The sequence below is a fragment of the Callorhinchus milii genome, unplaced genomic scaffold, assembly GCF_018977255.1.
Source record: "Callorhinchus milii isolate IMCB2004 unplaced genomic scaffold, IMCB_Cmil_1.0 Scaffold4, whole genome shotgun sequence".
In the NCBI taxonomy this organism is placed as follows: Eukaryota; Metazoa; Chordata; class Chondrichthyes; order Chimaeriformes; family Callorhinchidae; genus Callorhinchus; species Callorhinchus milii.
The window spans coordinates 57,187,800-57,206,177 of record NW_024704745.1 but is presented as its reverse complement, the minus strand read 5'-3'; the positions used below and the strand labels follow the sequence as shown (position 1 = coordinate 57,206,177).

At 41.0% G+C, this 18,378-nt stretch overlaps 1 protein-coding gene across 2 annotated transcripts; it reads left to right on the top strand.

Annotated features, from left to right (window-relative positions):
- Positions 1–2,866: 2,866 nt before the first annotated feature.
- hikeshi (heat shock protein nuclear import factor hikeshi) lies at positions 2,867–12,742 on the top strand. 2 transcript variants are annotated; one of them, XM_007902361.2, is made up of 5 exons: positions 2,867–3,078; positions 6,595–6,832; positions 8,736–8,887; positions 10,885–11,003; positions 12,410–12,742. In XM_007902361.2, the coding sequence occupies exons 1-5, from the start codon at positions 3,049–3,051 to the stop codon at positions 12,462–12,464; spliced, it is 594 nt and encodes a 197-aa protein (XP_007900552.1). In that variant the 5' UTR covers positions 2,867–3,048; the 3' UTR covers positions 12,465–12,742. The 2 variants fall into 2 exon arrangements, with proteins under 2 accessions (XP_007900552.1, NP_001279107.1); NM_001292178.1 differs by lacking the exon at positions 2,867–3,078 and adding an exon at positions 4,340–4,392 and having other exon boundaries at positions 12,410–12,739.
- Positions 12,743–18,378: the final 5,636 nt, after the last annotated feature.

The following is an 18,378-nucleotide window of genomic DNA, read 5'->3' as shown; positions in this document are numbered from 1 at the left end:
CCTCTCCATCTCCATGTGAACAGGTGCTTCTGGTGAAGCGTTTGTGAGAGGAGGGTGGCACTCCCCTCCATGTGTGCAGGCACGTCTTTTATTACAGTAACACTCTGATTTATAAACACTGAAACTAAAATTGCTCAAAAATAACACTTAAATCAGAAGCCCTAAAATTAGTTACCATAATTCTATCATCCCAAGGTTAATTGGTATTAGATGCATTGTATTGAATCAGAATTAAATCTAATTCATTTAATTTATTGAGTGATCTCAAAAAAGAATGTAAGGCCAACTTTGATTCACACTGCTCACTCAACATCCTCAACATGAATTAGTTGAACAAATGTAACCATAAATAAACGTTAAAGTGATTTTGATACTTTTTGATTGGCTACAAATATCAGCTTTTAACGTTTCTGCCAACATGTTATCTAGAATACCAAGTGTACATTTAATTTAATCTGACATTTAATTAAATTGGTCGGGATGAAATAATAGATAATAGGAACTAGAGCAGTTTTGGCCAACCTGTGGCCAACTGAATGTTTGCGCTAGTCGAAGCAAATCCATGTTTGATCGATCGGTCATGTTTTAAATTTTTTCGTGATTGAATATCTCTTGATTTATGGCATAATCAAGATATATTCAATCAAGAAAATGTATTTTGTTGGTTGACCATAAAGATTGAGATTCATGCTAAAAAGTGCAGAAAATATTTGTATCCATCTGAATTGTGTACACGCATTGCTTTTAGGACCATCTGAAAGTTGATTTCTGAGACAGTTATAGAACTTTACTTTAAAATATTTTGTCTATTTAAAACTTCCATACAATTTTTTAGTTTATAAAATCACTTTATTGCTGTAAAAATGTGAAACCATACAGACAGACAGTGTCCTTTTAAATAATCTTTCAGATAAACCACTTTGTCCAAAAATTGAACATTCTTTATATAAAGCTATTAGAATAAATCCACTCTGTTAATAATATTCACAGGCTCTTTGCTCCCAACCCACCAATCAGCATTCTTAATTCTAGATACAACTGTCACCTTCCTCCCCACATGCAAACACCTTTCATTTTATCCGTTGACACGATTTGTTTATTTACTTTTTTTATTATGTCTATGATTCTTGCTGCTGTGACAAATATGTGCTATTGATATATTTGTTTCATTGTGGTTTTATATTACATGTTTTTATATAAACAAAAGTAATGAAGTATCATTAAGATGAAATTGCTGTTTTCCCTAGAACAAAGAAGTTTGAGAGGAGATCTGAAAAAGATTTTAATAAAACCTTGGCATACTTCCTATAGTGATGTGCCCAATACAATTCTCTGAACAGAGTTTAATGTTTTAATAATAATAGTCCCTGCATTTGATAAAGTGTCTTATCACATCGTTGAGAAATCTCAACAAGCTTCACAGGATATGCTATAAAGTGGTTTGACTGTGTAAGTGCTTCGGGACACTACCCGGTGCGAAGTGCGCTATATAAATGCAAGTTGTTATATTTTGTGGGTGAAATGCAGCAGGCAGCAGTGCACAACATTGTCCCACAAACAACCATGGAGTGAGTGGCCAATCCTATTTTATGCATGTTTGGCATTTTAGACTTTGTTTTAATATTCATTTCAGTACATTTGAGACGTCTAGAAGACGTGATAAGGTGCTATATAAAATGCAAGGTCATTATTATTGCCTTTTATGACCCATTTGTTAATTTTCCCTTCCACTTTGGAAGATTATCAAATAACCTCTGTGGAAATACTGTGCTGTATAACAATATTTTTGGGGGGGCTGAAAAAGGACGAGGACATAATTTGGTCCTTTAACTTGCACCATAAGTTCAAACCAGGCTCTGCTACAATTCAGGAGGAACTCGGAAGCCTTGAAACAAGAATAAATGTAAGGAATAGTCGCCCCCCCCTCTTTTGTTTCCCAAACAAAGAAACCTGGCTGCTGTTTGTCTGTGTCCGATTTAAGGCTAAACGTACACGTGCGGTCAACAAAACAACAAATTGCATTTACGTAGCACCTTTCCTGTCAAGAGGATGTCTAAGGAGCTGGAACCACCCTCCCTGTCCCAAACCCCCCCCCCCACCCCCTGATCCCAACCCCAAGCTCCAGTGCAAATCGTTGACTGCCCAGTGCCTTGGGAGATCCTCGTAGCGTGACAGTCGCGACAAGAGTAACTTTTGCATTCGATACAGCGCCTTGTCAGGTCGTCGAGACGTCTCCAAGAATGTGCCGCAAAGTGAATGGACTGTGATGCTTTTTTGCGGGCGAACCCGTGGCAGCCAACATGACATACAGATGTAATTTGTTGTTGTTGTTGGTGGTGGAAACCAGACGTGTTGCTTGTGTGTGTGTGTGTGTGCGTGTGTGTGTGTGTGGTTACTGTGGGAGTCGGCAGGTGCAGTCTGGCTCAGTGTGGACGCACTCGCCTCTGGGTTTGAAGGTGTCGGGTCGCAGCTCAGCTCAGCTCAGCTCGGGTCCGGCAGCTCCCCCCCTCCCTGACCGCGGGCCAGGTTCCTGCACTGCCGGGCACTGCACCTCCATCCAACGGCGACGGCTGTGTCCGCACCGGCCGCCAGGTTCGCCCGCCATCACACCGAGGGACTCTCTGAGACGCTCCGAGACGATGCGCAGTAAACTCACAGCAAACGCGGGGGTCGTTGTCCCGACGGCGTCGCTTTTTTCTTCGTAAATAATAATAATAATAATACTAATACTAATGTCGGGGGTGGGGTGGGGGGGGGGAGCGGCGAAGAAACAAACCAACCGCTGCAGCTGGAGCGCCTCGGGTTGCCATAGAAACCGCGGGGTGGTGGGGGGGGGGGAGTGTGTGTGTGTGTGTGTGTGGCGAGCGCTTCCGGGGCAACAGGTCAGTGGCGACGTTGCTTCCGGTTCCAGATGCTTCTGCTCTCCCGAATGGTGGGTGAGAGGCGGCGGCCGGGGTCGGGGCAGTGACAGTGACATGTCACACACTGGCTCAGGCTGCTGTTGTTGCTGTTGTGTGACCGTAACGGCCGTTGAGGAGGGTTCGGATCATGTTCGGATGTTTGGTGGCGGGGAGACTGGTGAGTGAGTGAGTGAGTGAGTGGTCATTGTGTGACTGTCGCCTCCAGCGGTGGGGCTGTGGGGGTTTGGGGGTTTGGGGGGTGATCTCCAATAAAGCTATCACCGGGAGCTGCTGAAGTGAAAGGCAAACCCGTTAGTTTTCCGGCTGCAAAAGCAACATTTGCATCTCGAAAGAATAAAACATACGTTGGTTATATTGTAAAATTCCTTCCCCCCCCCACACACACACAAAAAAATTAATAAATTGGTCACTTCAATCCGCGACCGTTTGTGGGACACTGTCGTGTGCGTTCAGTTGCCGTGTTTCACCCGCGCACAACGTATGCAGTCAATTCAATTTGCAATATATTCTGTGAAGTGCTTTGAGACGGCTCAAAGATGTGATAAGGCGCTATGTCAAATGCAAGGATTATTGTTAGTATTACAAAAGCGTAGGAAGGTTTCTGTTTGAGGAGGGAAGGCACTCAACTGCTGGGCTCTGTCTGTGCATGTCTCGCCCGGTGAAGCTTCATTTCACATCGGAAATAAATTAGATGTCAGTCTCAGTTTAGAAACTGACAACTTGCTGCGATTCTGTGGATTGAATATGTCATTTTTTTTTAAAAAGTTCAATCTCTCAACAACAACAACAACAACTTGGATTTATATAGCGCCCTCCACGCCGGACGGCGTCCCAGAGCGCTTTAAAGTTTTGAGTCCCGGGACCGAGCCAGGGGGAGGGGGGAGATGGTGACCAAAGGCACGGTCGAAAAGAAAGGTCTTCAGCAGAGAACGTGGTCATCAAAGTGACCTGAAAATTGAGTCACTGGCTGATCTGTGGTTCTCCAGAACCTGCTCCTTGTCATTTGCCAAAGATGATCTATCCGTGCAGTGATTGTTCTCTTATTTCCAGTGAGTGCATCATGAAAAAAAAAGTTTGCATAGCTAGAATAAAGGAGGAATACTACAGTTTTTGTGATTAGTAGGATTACAATTCATCAACCCCTCCCTCTCCCCTTCCCCGGAAACAAAGCATTCATTGATATACTGAAACAGTTTTGTTATTTTAAAAAAAACACAGAAATTCCTAGAAAACTTTAAAATGGAAAATCTTCAATGTTGAAGTAGTGGTTAAGCAGCATAATAATTTGAACAAGTCTCTATGAGTATCTTAGTTACTTTAACTAAATTGTTAGATTGGTGACAACTGAAAATACTAACCACTTTTTAAAACTGTTTTTTGCAAAAGGAGAATTTCTAAAACAGCACCTTTGAAAATTTCAGTCAATGAAAACAAATGGATAAGTCAATTTTTGAAGTGGAGACATGATATGGTATGATATTTGAATAACAGTAATACTGTAATCTCTTCTCCCTGCCTCAGCCCCAAATCATAGTATGTGAATTGAAAATAACCAGTTGGCCATTGGAATTTAAATAAAATTTACAGCAGTTCATAAACTTGTTTTGGAGCATTGGAACCTATATTGGCTATACTGACACTCGAATGCAGTGTTGGGGGTGTCCTGCATTGTTGGAGGTGCCATCCATTGAATGAGAGGTTAAACTGAGGTCCCATCTGCCTGTCCAGGTGGATGTTAAAGATTCCATGGCACTATTCAAAAGGAGAATCCGTTACATCGCCCGACTCCGCCACTACCTCACCCCTCAGGCCGCTGAAACTCTTGTTCATGCCTTCATCACCTCCAGGCTCGACTATGCAAACGCACTGCTTGTCGGCCTTCCCAACTCCTCCATCCACAAGCTGCAGATAATCCAGAACTCTGCAGCCGGTATCCTCTCCCGCACCAAACTCTGTGACCCCATTTCCCCCATTCTCACCCAATCCTTTAGAGGATCCAGTTCAAAATCCTGGTCCTCACCTACAAAACCATCAATGGCCTCACCCCACCCTATCTCTGTGACCTCCTAACTCCCTAACAACCCGCCCGCTCCCTCCGGCCTGCTCCACGTCTCCCACCCACCCGCCCCACCATTGGTGGAGAACCTTCAACCACTCTGCCCCCAACCTCTGGAACTCCATCCCCCAGTCACTCCGCCTTGCCCCCTCCTTGGCCTCCTTCGAGTCTCGCCTTAAAACCCTCCTCTTCGACCATGCCATTAGTCACCTCGCTTCCTCTCCCCTCCCTTCTCCCCCCTGACCCGAGCTTGGGTCTGAAATGCTGTATACTGTCCAGCGCCTTGGGACGTCCTCCTGACGTGAAAGGCGCTATACAAGTGTAATCTTGTTGTTGAGAAGGGAGTTTATCCCAGTGTCCTGGCCAACAGTCCTCCAAATAAAATTGGTCACTCATTCCATGGCTGTAGGATTTTGCTGTGCGCAAATTGGCTGCCACGTTTGCCCACAAAGTACACAATATATCCTGTGAAGTGCTTCGAGACCTGATAAGATTCTTGCATCAAATGCAAGGATTATTTATTATTATTTCCTACCTTGATCTAGATCAAACTAACTTTCAGATTGCAGAGCCCAAATGTTAAATTAATCAAAGCATACATAATAATAATAATAATAATAATAATAATCCTTGCATTTGATATAGCGCTTTTCACGTCGGGAGGACGTCCCAAAGCGCTTCACAGAAGACACTGTAAAGTGAATTGACTGTATATTTGTGGGCGAACGCGGCAGCCAATTGCGCACAGCAATGTCCCACAAACAGTCGTAGATTGAAAATGACCAATTTTTTAATTATTGTTTTTGGTTTTTGGAGGGATTATTATTAGGCGTGTGGCGTAAGGAAACTTGCCCAAGGTTTCGCCCTGACCTGCCTGGAATTGAACTCAGGTCTCTCACTTGCAAAGCGAGTGCTCTAACCACTGAGCTACAGGACTCCACATAACAACAACTTGCATTTGTATAGCGCCCCTCACACAGGGTAGCTCTCAGAGTGCTTGGAATAAGTAGTACAGCATTAACTTAAGTGCCAAACCTCAATACTCTGAATAAGTATAATTTTCAGATACCCTGATTGAATTCCAATAAATATTGTATAGGCACTCAGTCATCAATATTGATTGTCCTTATTTGATACAGTTAGCTAAATATTTGTTATGGTTTGGGTGATATTTAATTTCTTCTACAGTAGTTCCATCAGATTGTAATTGATTCTTGCTGTTTCTTAAAATTAGGAAATATTTATTCGAGAATTGTTTACAAATTTAAATGACTAATATACCAGTTGTTTACAAATCCACATAGTCAATAGTGGTTATCTTGAGATATAAATACTGTAGTTGGATAGCTCCATTATACTTTTTCTGTTAGTTGAATGAGAATTCTGAATGTTTATCAGTACTTGGATATTGCTGCAGACATGAAGCAACAGTCCGTGTTGGGGTCAGATGTGTTTTCGGTTCAAAACCAGTGACTTTCATTCGTTTATGTTCTGTGCATCTTTCGCTACTTCTCCCTGGTGGGTTAACTGCCTTATGCTATTAGTGTTCTGTGAGGTGGTTGCTTCATATTGCTTGTATACTGTCCATTTATTCAGATCTTTTTTCCTTTGACCCAGGTGCAAACAGATGCACAGCAAGTTGCCGAGGGCAAATTTGTATTTAACCTTCCTGATTATGAAAATGTCAATCATGTGGTGGTTTTTATGCTGGGGACAATGCCATTCCCTGTTGGAGCAGGAGGATCTGTATACTTCTCATATCCAGACAAGAATGGAATGCCAGTATGGCAGTTACTAGGATTTATAACTAATGAAAAACCTAGTGCAATCTTCAAAATATCGGGTTTAAAATCAGGTGAGTATAATTTGTCTTTTGGATTTTGAAGGTCAGTTTTGATCAACTGATTTGAGAAAGTCAAATATTGTATAATCAGACTATGAGTTTGGAGCTAACTGCTGTTCCCTTATAAAACTAGACACTTTAAAAGCAGAAGCAGATATGAGACAGAAGCCATCACTGTTTCAAACAAGTGTATTTACACATTTTGTCGCTCTAAAGGAAATCCGATATTCCATCTTTTGCGCTGTCTGAAATTGGGTTTCCAAAGATGACTGTAGTAGTGCATGATGTATTGCATCTTCATCAGGCTGGAGTTGAAGATTCTCTGATAGTATTGAGGACTTTTTTTCATACTTTGTTAGGTTCTGCTTGATCTTTGAATGGTTCCAATAGCGCTTCCTGCTATCCCAATCAGTGTTGATATTAAACATAGACAATGAAACATATTGTAGTATGTTCCTGGCCATCTTTGTCTTTAAAGATTTCTTAAGCAGCTTGTGGAGCAATGATTGCTCACCATTTGTGAACTGCTGATCTCAAGGTCTAAATTTCATGCATTTGATTAAAAAAATGTTGGACATTAGTAAAGATCAATAGGGTTCTGAACTATGACTGAAAGAAACAATTTTATGATGATTGAACAATCTCTTAATCTTAGTGAATCTATAAAGTTCATTTGGGATTACAGGAGTAGGCCATTCCGCCCTTCGAGCCTGTTCCACCATTTAATTAGATCATGGCTGATCTGTACCTCAACTTAATCAATTCAATTCCAATTTCCTGCTTTCTCCCCATATCCCTTAACACTTGACCTACTAAAAATCTATCAACCTCACTCTTCAAGTTGTGGATGGATCCAGCATCCACAGCCTTTAGGGAGAGAGAATTCAAGATTTCTACCACCCTTTGAGTGAAAAAATGCTTCCTGATTTCACTCTTAAATGGCCTGATTCTAATTTTAAGACTATGCCCCCTTGTTTTGGATTCCCCCACCAGAGGAAATAGCTTCTCTGTATCTACCCCATCAAATCTCTTTTAATTTTATTCATCTTAAATACCTCAATCAAATCACCCCTCAACTGTCTAAACTCAAGGGAATACAATCCAGGTTTATGCAGCCTTTCCTCATAACAAGCCTTTTATTCTTGATAACATTCTGGTGAACCTGCACAGCACCCCCTCCAGGGCCAATATATCTCTCCTGAGGTGTGGTGTCCAAAATTGACCGCAGTACTCCAGATGGGGTCTGACTAACGCTGTGTACAGCTGAAGCATCATTTCTTCCCCTTTGTATTCCAGGCCCTGAGATAAAGGATAACATTCCATTCACCTTTTTGATCACCGTTTGCACCTGTGAATTGTTTTTAGTGATTTCTTCTTCCACATTTCTTAATTTCTCCCCATTAAGAAAATATTTTGCTTTATCTTTTTTCGGTCCATAGTGGATGACCTTGCACTTCCCTACATTGAACTCCATCTGCCACAGTTTTGCCCACTCACTTAATCTGTCTAAATCCCTTTGTAACTTCCTAATCCCAACTACACAATTTACTGAGCCTCCTATCTTAGTGTCAGCTGCAAATTTGGATATAAAACTTTCTATTCCTTCATCCAAGTCATATGTGTGTGTGTGTGTGTATATATTTATATATATAATGGTGAATAGCCATATTAGTAGATTAGTAGAATTTAACTGGAGTATAACCCTAAAAAGGTGCACTTAATATTTTACTAAATGTTTTGTTCCTCCAGAATCTTTTTGTGGTTTCCAAACTACAGTATTTTTTTGAATCTTGTAATCCAATTCAGTGGGGTGGGGGTTGACAACTTAACTATGCTGCATGGAAACAAATTACACTCTATTGATTTTCTTATTGATAACCACAATTTAGTTATAGAAATACACATTTTTTTGCAGAAGACGGTGGCCAAAATCCTTTTGGAATGATGAATATTCCGCAAACTCAATCTATTGCCCAAATTGGGATTTCTGTGGAACCTACAGAGCTGTTGACGCAGCAGACACCAGTTGCTAGTGCGGCTGTATCAACAGTCGACTCTTTCACACAGGTAATTGCAGTGGGCACAAATACTCAAAGCAAAGCCTATATATTAGGTTAAAGAAAAAATGTTGTCCGGTTAGGACTTGACCTGCATTTATCGCAGAACATGACTGTAATAGGATGGTTGTCAAGTTGCCAAAGATCTAAATGTTAGTTCATGATCTTCCAATGCATATGCAGCATGCAAGGCTGCAATTCAGATAAAAATGTTATGTACATCCACAGAATAATCAGACTCAATGAGACTAGTACTGTATTAGAGTGAGTGAAGGAGTGAGAAATCAGCGAACATGTTGAGTAGCATTGTCAGTTATACCATCATTGCCACTGTTCCTAGTGAGATTTTTTTCCACAGATTGTTCTAATGTTTATTTTTATGTCGCAGTTGCTAAAACAGAATTGTAATCTCAATCGTGTTAAGGTTTTTAAAAATGTTCCAACCCCCAAGATCTGCAAATCAAGTTATCTTGCTACATTTTCCCGGGCATCTGGTTAGCTGGCTATCCCTCAGTCCTGCCTCTCTCGGGCTGGGCAGCCACCTGCTCAGCCCCAGGAGGTTGTGGGTTGATATTGACTGATGGGTCTTGGATTGTAAAAAAAAATTGTGTACACTATAAACACGGTGTGACAATTTTTGCATACAGGCAATTTTTTGAGTAATTAATATATGCACAATTTTGGTTAACACAATCTCTGAATCTGTTATTGTACATAAGTGAATTTAGAGCCTTATCACATTGTCAAAGCACTTCACAAGATTTTACTGTGTGTTGACTCTTTGTAGGCGAAAACGGCAGCCAATTTGCACACAGCATTGTCACACAAACAGCCATGAAGTAAGAGACTGATTTGTATTTGAGGAATTTGTGACCAAGACACTTGCAAGTGTCTTCGCCACAAAATTTCCTTTTCTTTTTGAATATTGCTATGGGATCTTCAACATCCACCTGAACAGGCAAACAGGACCTCATTTTAATGCAGGGGTCTCCAACCGGTCTTATTGCCGCTAGGCAGTGATCTCGCACATGATCAAAAAGACAAGAGGAAGAAGTGATAGAAATGTGTAGTTATTGAGTGCAATTGAAAGCAAAGCCAGCTGCACAAAGTATTTCATGCAACTCAAAATAAAAATATAAACTTTAATGTTTAAACTGTCGTAAATTTTGCTCCTTCGTCTTGATTTTATTGTGAGCATGTGTGAGATGCCACTCAGTGGTGGTCGACCGGTTGAAAATCCCTAGTTTAATGACCCTTCTTGAAGATGGCACTTCCTGCATTGGAGTGCCTGCCCAGACTGTAAGTTCAACAACCCAATGTGGGGCTTGAACCCACAGTCTGACTCAGAGATGAGAATGCTACAAACTAAACCAGGCTGACACCTGTAATAATATTTCTAATGGAGGTCATTTATTTTTGGTATTTGGAGTAAATGGAGGTATATTGAATGAAGCTTACTGGCCTCTTACCCATGGCATTAATTATACTATGTGCTTCTGACTGAAACACTTAGTGATGTTTCAGAATTCCAAATGACTGAACTTTCTAAACTCCTATCAATGGAAGAATGTTCCAGAATCTTATAATATTTATATGACCAGGTAATGTGAGTAGAAAACTGCCTTGGTAGTCAAAAACATCTAAAATTATTATCTTTCTCTCCTTGTTCCTTGTGCAGTTTTCTTTCCATACAGCTGATTAAGTTGTAATCTGAGTGCATTGTAGACATATCACAGCATTCTTAAATTCTCTATGAATCTAGTAGAGGAAGTAAAGCCATATTCGTGCTGCATTTTAAATCTGCTTAATAGCCTTTTTATAGCAACTTTTTAATAATTGCCTTTCACTCAGAATAAAGTGTCATGTTTATCAGGTTTCAGCATTGGAGATTTATTAAGATGAAGTAAGGAGCCCTGAATTTGCTGGTCAGCTGTGCCATGGAGAATTTGGAGTATTGTAATGTGCAATCTTGCATGGACTGTGACCAAAATACTTTTATATTTTCAGTTTACACAGAAGATGATAGACAACTTCTACAACTTTTCAACCTCGTTTGCACTGACTCAGCTTCAAATGACCCCAAATCCCTCTGAGATGTATATCCCAGCAAGTGTTGTCTTGAAATGGTAAATCTTATTTTATGAAAGTACTAGATATCCGCATTTTAAAGTAGGATATAAAAATCCAGTTACTTTTAAAATGTTACATGGCAAAAGTTTATCAAAAGTTACATTTTGGAAGGAATTCCAACTTCTTCTTTATCATATGCATTACAGCCATTCATCATGGGTTTTTTGATCCACATTTTAAAGTAGGATATAAAAATCCAGTTACTTTTAAAATGTTACATGGCAAAAGTTTATCAAAAGTTACATTTTGGAAGGAATTCCAACTTCTTCTTTATCTAATAATCCCTCCAAAAAACCAAAAACAATAATTAAATTGGTCATTTTCAATCTACGACTGTTTGTGGGACATTGCTGTGCGCAATTGGCTGCCGCGTTCGCCCACAAATATACAGTCAATTCACTTTACAGTGTGTTCTGTGAAGCGCTTTGGGACGTCCTCCTGACGTGAAAAGCGCTATATCAAATGCAAGGATTATTATTATTATTATTATTATATGCATTACAGCCATTCATCATGGGTTTTTTGATTTTTAACTCAACAATGAGATAATATAAAGCTGCAGAGCCTCGCAAAACTTTGTCATTAATGCTGCAATGTATTTTGTTTGTTTCTGGTGGAGGATGTCTTTACCATTCCTAGCTCTGGTACTAATTATAGCTTCATTCATGACCTGTTGGATAATTTCTATCTCTGGTCTTAAGTTTTTTTTGAAGAGTGAGGTCGGGGGGTGGTGGGGTAATTCTCTGATAATTGGTAAATTTATCAACCTTGAATGGCAACATCATATTCTCTGAAGGTCTGAAAATAAGCGGATCTTGATGGTGAGACTGCTTTCTTGCTGTTCTATCCTCGCCCAAGTGGCTATTTTTGTGTTGGAGCTTGGAAAATGTGTGTTGGCAGACTATTCAACCATGGCTATCATAAATAGGCCTGATTCCAATCCTGATTTTCCACCCAGCCGTACATGCATTTCCCAACATGGGTCACTGATTAGCAATTGGGAATGTGGACACATTGGTTGTACGAATCAGAAACTATCCAGCTTTTGATGCACAAAGTTCTTTCTTTCAAAGTGTTATACCGGAACTGTTTCTGATTCAATATTTTGTATTGGTCTCTTGTGTTATTATGGGATTTGCACTATTGGCATTCTCTTTCAGATCACGATTTTTGATTGAGAGATCCTCTTTTCCATTTCATCTCCCCAATGATTTTAAAGGAATTGTGCCAGTTTTAAATGTTTGCTTATGTAGCTTCGACATGCCTTCTCTGTTAGGATTTAATATTGAAAATGTTACTATATTACTTATTTTTCCCTTGTACCTTTTTATTTCTTGTAAACCAATGAAGAGAATTGGTTCTTCTATTTGCTTTGTGTAATTTTTCTTTTTTTTCTTTGCAGGTATGAGAATTTTCAAAGAAGACAATCCCAGAATCCAAATTTTTGGAAATCATAAGCAATTTGCTACTGATGTGAATTATTACAACCATGAATGTTCATTCTGTATAAACTGACTTTTTTGCAAAATCTTTTATACAAGATGCTTATTTACATCCATTTTTGAATATATGATTTTCTTCAGTAATTCAAATAATTTGTATTTTTTCTGGATTAAGCTACAACATATAACTCTTGAGGTACAATATGTGATAACAGAATCATTTTAATCAAGTCTGCAGTGTCAGTTTCATTTTTAACTTGTGATCTGGGAGTAAATCAGAATTAAGCACCTGGCAATGTGAAGTTTCATTTTATTGTGAAACATTATTACACTACATTTTTTGTGGGTAAGCTGGTTATCTGATACATGCGGAAACCCATCACCATGCTTAAGAGTAACCAAACAGAATTCCATTCCTAATAGTAATAATAAATATCTCCGCGACTTGCATTTGATATAGCGCCTTATCACGTCTTTGAGACGTCTCAAAGGCTTCACAGAATATACTATGAAGTGAATGGACCGTATATTTTGTGGGCAAAATGCGACAACAAATTGTGCACAGCAATGTCCCACAAACAGTCGTGAATTGAAGTGACCAATTTATTATTACCCCCGGAAAAGCGATCTGACAATCAACAACAACAACAAGATTCCATTTATAGAGCGCCTTTCACGTCGGGAGGACGTCCCAAGGCGCTGTACAGTTGGGTCAGGACTCGAGCATTGGGGGGAAATGGTCAGGGTGAGGGGAGGGAAGGGAGGGAGCGAGGAGGGGGTAGAGAGTCGAGAGGGGAGCTGAAGGCACAGTCAAAGAGAAAGGTCTTGAAACCGGCCTTGAAGGAGGAAAGGGAGGAGGCGGCGAAGGCACTGGGGGATGGAGTTCCAGAGCCTAGGGGCTGAGAGGCTGAAGGCCCGGCCATCGATGGTAGGGCGGTTGGGGCGGGGGATGTGGAGCAAACCGGAGCCAGAGGAACGGGCAGGTAAGTAGGGCAGGCAATCGACTAACAATTGGGTTCCTACTTACTACTAGATAAACAGAGGTGTGTGTGGAGTAAGCAAACTTGCCCAACATTTCACATGCTGGGAATCAAACCTAGGTCTCTTGTTTGCGGGGAGAATGCTCTAACTCAGCATTGCACCTACACATGGAAATCCCAGAGATAGATTGTTGGAATGGAATGCGAACTCTCTCCCTGGAGGGACGCATCCTGTTCACCTAATTACGGAAAGTATTAGGCGCAGGTTGGCAAGAGGCAAGGCTTGGGTATCCCAGAGTGTGAGTTAGGGTACTGCTGGAGTCTAGGATTGGACTCTACCCATTAGGGCTTTGGCTCACACCTCAGGCGCTGACAGCATCACCTTCCATAGTTGCACACTCCACCTTGCTAAGCCAGTCCGGAACCTGGGGTCTTTTTTGACCCTCGACTATCCTTTCTACCCCACACCTGCACCATGACCTGCTCTGCCTTGCCCCACCTCCGCAACGTTGCCCGGCTCCGACACTCACACCGCAGGCCGCCGAAACCCTCAGACACGCCTTCATTGCATCGAGGCTTGACTTTGCAAACACACTGCTTGTCGGCCTCCCCAACTCCTCCCTCCACAACCTGCAGATCATCCAGAACTCTGCAGCCCGTGTCCTGTCCCGCACTAGGCTCTGCAACCCTGTCACCCCATCCTTGCCCAACTCCACTGGCTTCCTATCACAGAGGATACAGTTCAAGATCCTGGTCCTCACCTTCAAAGCCCTCATGGTCTTGCTCACCCCTACATCTCCCAACCTCTTAACCCCCTACCACCCTGTTCATCAGCAGTGCCCTGGAATACTGCGGACCCGCCTGGCTCAAACCACAGAGGGCCGGCTCAATTCTGACATTCAGTACATTCATAGGCTGCCTATCAACTGGGAAAATACGAATGCCTATTCTGTTTTTGTCTTTTTAAATATTACCTGATGAATGCCTCAACGTTTTCCTCCTGTGATCTACAGCATTTCCCTAAAGATTGTACAGGTGATCCTCATTGTTTCAGTAGAGAAAACATTTCCACATAGTTTTTTGGGGTTCACAGGGTTGATATCCCCCAAATTGCACTAGATTGCATTATACTTGTGGAGTTCTGTAGCTCAGTGGTTAGAGCACTCGCTTTGCAAGCGAGAGACCTGAGTTAAATTCCAGGCAGGGCGAAACCTTGGGCAAGTTTCCTTACGCCACACAGAGCCTAATAATAATCCCTCCAAAACCAAAAAAAAAAAATTGGTCATTTTCAATCCACGACTGTTTGTGGGACATTGCTGTGCGCAATTGGCTGCCGCGTTCGCCACAAATATACAGTCAATTCACTTTACAGTGTGTTCTGTGAAGCGCTTTGGGACTTCCGACATGAAAAGCGCTATATCAAATGCAAGGATTATTATTATTATTATACTATGGGGCAATAATGCAAACTATTTGGAAGTTGTCAGACTGAAGAACCCAGAGCTAAATGGATTTATTACAGGGCTTTATAAATATTTCTATCTCGCAAAAAAGTTTCTAGATCTATAATTGTCAAGACATTGCTGATAATGCATATCTTGCAGCTTTAGCAACTTTTATGGACTGTCTGTTAATGGATGAACAAATCTTGCCTTTCATTAAGTTTCTAAATTTAGTGGAATACATACTAATCTGGTTACAAACATTGATGGTCTCTAAACGTTTACACTGATGCTAATCCTGAACTGCTTCCTGTGTTTTGGAGATGGGAATATTTGCAGGTTTATTAATCTCTGTTTGGGTTAGAGATTGGATGGTGCAGGATTACATCTTGAATTTATGAGCAAGTTCTGATCCTAATGGATGAATGCTGTATACACACTAACACACCAAACAAATTATAGACAAATATGAATACACATATTCAAGTGAGATAACTTGTATCACATTCACTCCATCCAGATATATGTATAGTAATACATCTAGTAATACAGCATTACATCTTGCATTCCTGCAAACTAGCATAATACTATAAAGTTTTCAGTAGGCTCTATTATAATACTGATGGCATTTGTGTAATAATCTCAATCTCCACCTCCCACAAGAGTTATTAGGCTATCTGATACATAATTTGCAGTTTCAGGTTTCACTTTTTCAAATAAAGAAACACTTGTACTTAGGGAACAATAAAGATAATGCTACATAAAAGTTCTGGGGTTTCACTGAATTACCTTTGGGATTTCTCCTTTGTGAAAATGTGTGCTTGCTCATCAATGGAGGCTTTGTCAGTTATATGGTGATGACAGGAATGACGACCAGGGCCAAACAATGGTATGTTACACTTAACAGCACTCTCAGTCATGAAAGGATCATTCTAATGATTTTGATTGATAGCCTTTACAAATAGTCAGTGCATTCCAAGTCATATTTGAACTGGACTGAAAATCACAATCAAGATGTTTAACTGTAAGGGTTCTTCATGTTGCCATAGTCATTATTATATTAGGGGTAATGAAAGGTTCAGTGTGAAACATGGCAAGTTTAAATCACAACAAAACAAAAAGTTACTAATAAATATAGTTTGGGTTTAAATAAGAGCATTAGAAAACATTGGATAAGAAAAGGTCAGTGGCCTTTAACTTCCATTTGCAATGTACTGTATAATGTTTTCTATCTTGGAGTCCACTCAATCCAGTTTAATCTCTGGAGAAAAGATTCTCTCTGGCCCCAAGGTAATTCAGTGATATCCTAGAACATCTACTTAGCATTATCTTTATTGTTCACCTGTGACCAGTTTTCTGTGTTTTTGACATTTTTCATTGTTCTAGCAGTTTAGGAAGCATCACGTTTCTCTACATAAATACCTAAAAATCTTGTGCCTAACCTGGTCTTTTAATGTAAATAACATAGATTAATACTGTAGCTTTATATCACTGAACTACCATTTATAGATTTATCTCTGTTTACCTAGCAGTAAGTAGGAACCCAGTTGATAGTTGATTGGCGGATCGCTTTTCCGTAGGTAATAATTCCTTCAAAAGAAAAAAAATTGGTCACTTCAATCCATGACTGTTTGTGGGACAGTAATGGATTGAAGTGACCTATCAATCCTGTGCTGTGCACAATTGGCTGCCGCGTTTCACCCACAAAATATACAGTCAATTCGCTTTACAGTATGTGCTGTGAAGCACTTTGAGACGTCTCGAACATGTGATAACGCACTATGTCAAATGCAAGGATTATTATTATTATTAAAGAACAATGTTTACCAGTACTCTATGTAGTAGTATCTTTATGTGAAGTGGTGTTTAAAAGAGAAATAGCAGATACTTAGTTAGTAGCGATAAAAAGAGTATAGGATTGGGTATGGGGACTGAAAGGTCTGCTAAAATCTAATAAACTGATGAACCAGATTCAATGGGCTCATTTGCCTCCAATTTCTGTTTTTAAATACTCTTGTTTTCAAATCCCTCCACTCCTCTGCACCCCCCTACCTCTCTGATCTCTCTCGCAACAGTGCCCGGTCTGGCCTTCTCCTTGTCTCCCGAATCCTCCGCTCCACCATTGGCGGCCGTGCCTTCGGCCACTATGCCCCGAGGCTCTGGAACTCCCTTCGCCTCGCCCCTCTTCCTATTTTCAGGTCTCAGTTGAAGACCTTTCTTTTTGACCGCGCCTTTGGTCACCTTCCTCCCCCTCCCCCTGGCTCAGCCCAGGATCCGTTACTGTGAAATACTCTGAGACGCCGTCCGGCGTGGAGGGCGCTATATAAATCTAAGTTGTTGTTTTATGTTCGCTCCACCATTGCAGAGTGCCCCTGGGACGTTATTCTTAGTGATTGCCCTAGATACAGATTGTCACACAAGCAAATAAGGAGTTATTTTCGATTACTTTCTATTTTCAAAATGGTAACAAAAGTTGTTAATGAACTGTTATAGTGCCATCTTGTGGAAAATGTTCTAAATTAAATTTCAAACTGTTCAGAAACAAATATATTGCAGATGCTCAGTAATCTGAAACAAAAAATAGGAAATTCACAATACGATCTGATTTCTGGGTTGAGTTAATAATTTAAGTGAAAATTTTGCAGCTTTCATTAAGCATTTCCAAACATGTTTCCAGAGGAAACAACAGGTACTCTAAATTATGTATTTAATGAAAATGATATAATCCCATACAGTGATTGTCAAGAACAAAATGAAGGCCACGTTTATTATTTTTAGATGGTAGCCTAACTTAAATTAGATTGCATGAAGTCCACCAGCAGAGTTTGTAAACCCATGATTTCTAATTAAATTTGCAGTTCCTATTTTGTTTTCATTTAGGGACAAAACTCCTGAAAACTACTTCGTTTTTTTTTCAATAATTGAATTCTGGAATTCTGGAATTCTGTAGTTCAGTGATTAGAGCACTCGCTTTGCAAGCGAGAGGACCTGGGTTCGATTCCCGGGAAGGGCGCAACGCGAGGCAAATTTCCGTAGTCCACGGTGCCTCTGTTTACCTGGTAGCAAGTAAGAACCCGGGTCGTCAAGTCGATTGGGGGACAACTTTTCCGAGAGTAACAATCCCCCGGAAAAAAAAAATTGGGTCACTCCATCCACGACCGTTTTTGTGGGGCCACCACTGTGCGCAATTGGCCGCCACGTTGCGCCCACAAAAGGGACAAGTCACTTTACAGTGCGCGGAGCGGTTTGAGCCGACCGGCAGACGTGACGAGGCGCTATATGGAATGCAAAGCGCCACCTAAAAACGGTGGCAACTATTCTCGTGGTCTGCGTCGCAGCCCCTAACTCGCAGCCCTCAGTCGGAGCAATAAGCTGTGGGTCAGCAACACCCCTCTCACTCACTCAAGGCTCTCACTCTGAGACCCCCCCCCCACCCCACCCCACCAGGTGACGTCACACAAGGGTGGGGCGCCGGGGTGAAAGGTCACTCAGCGCGTCCTTAGCAAC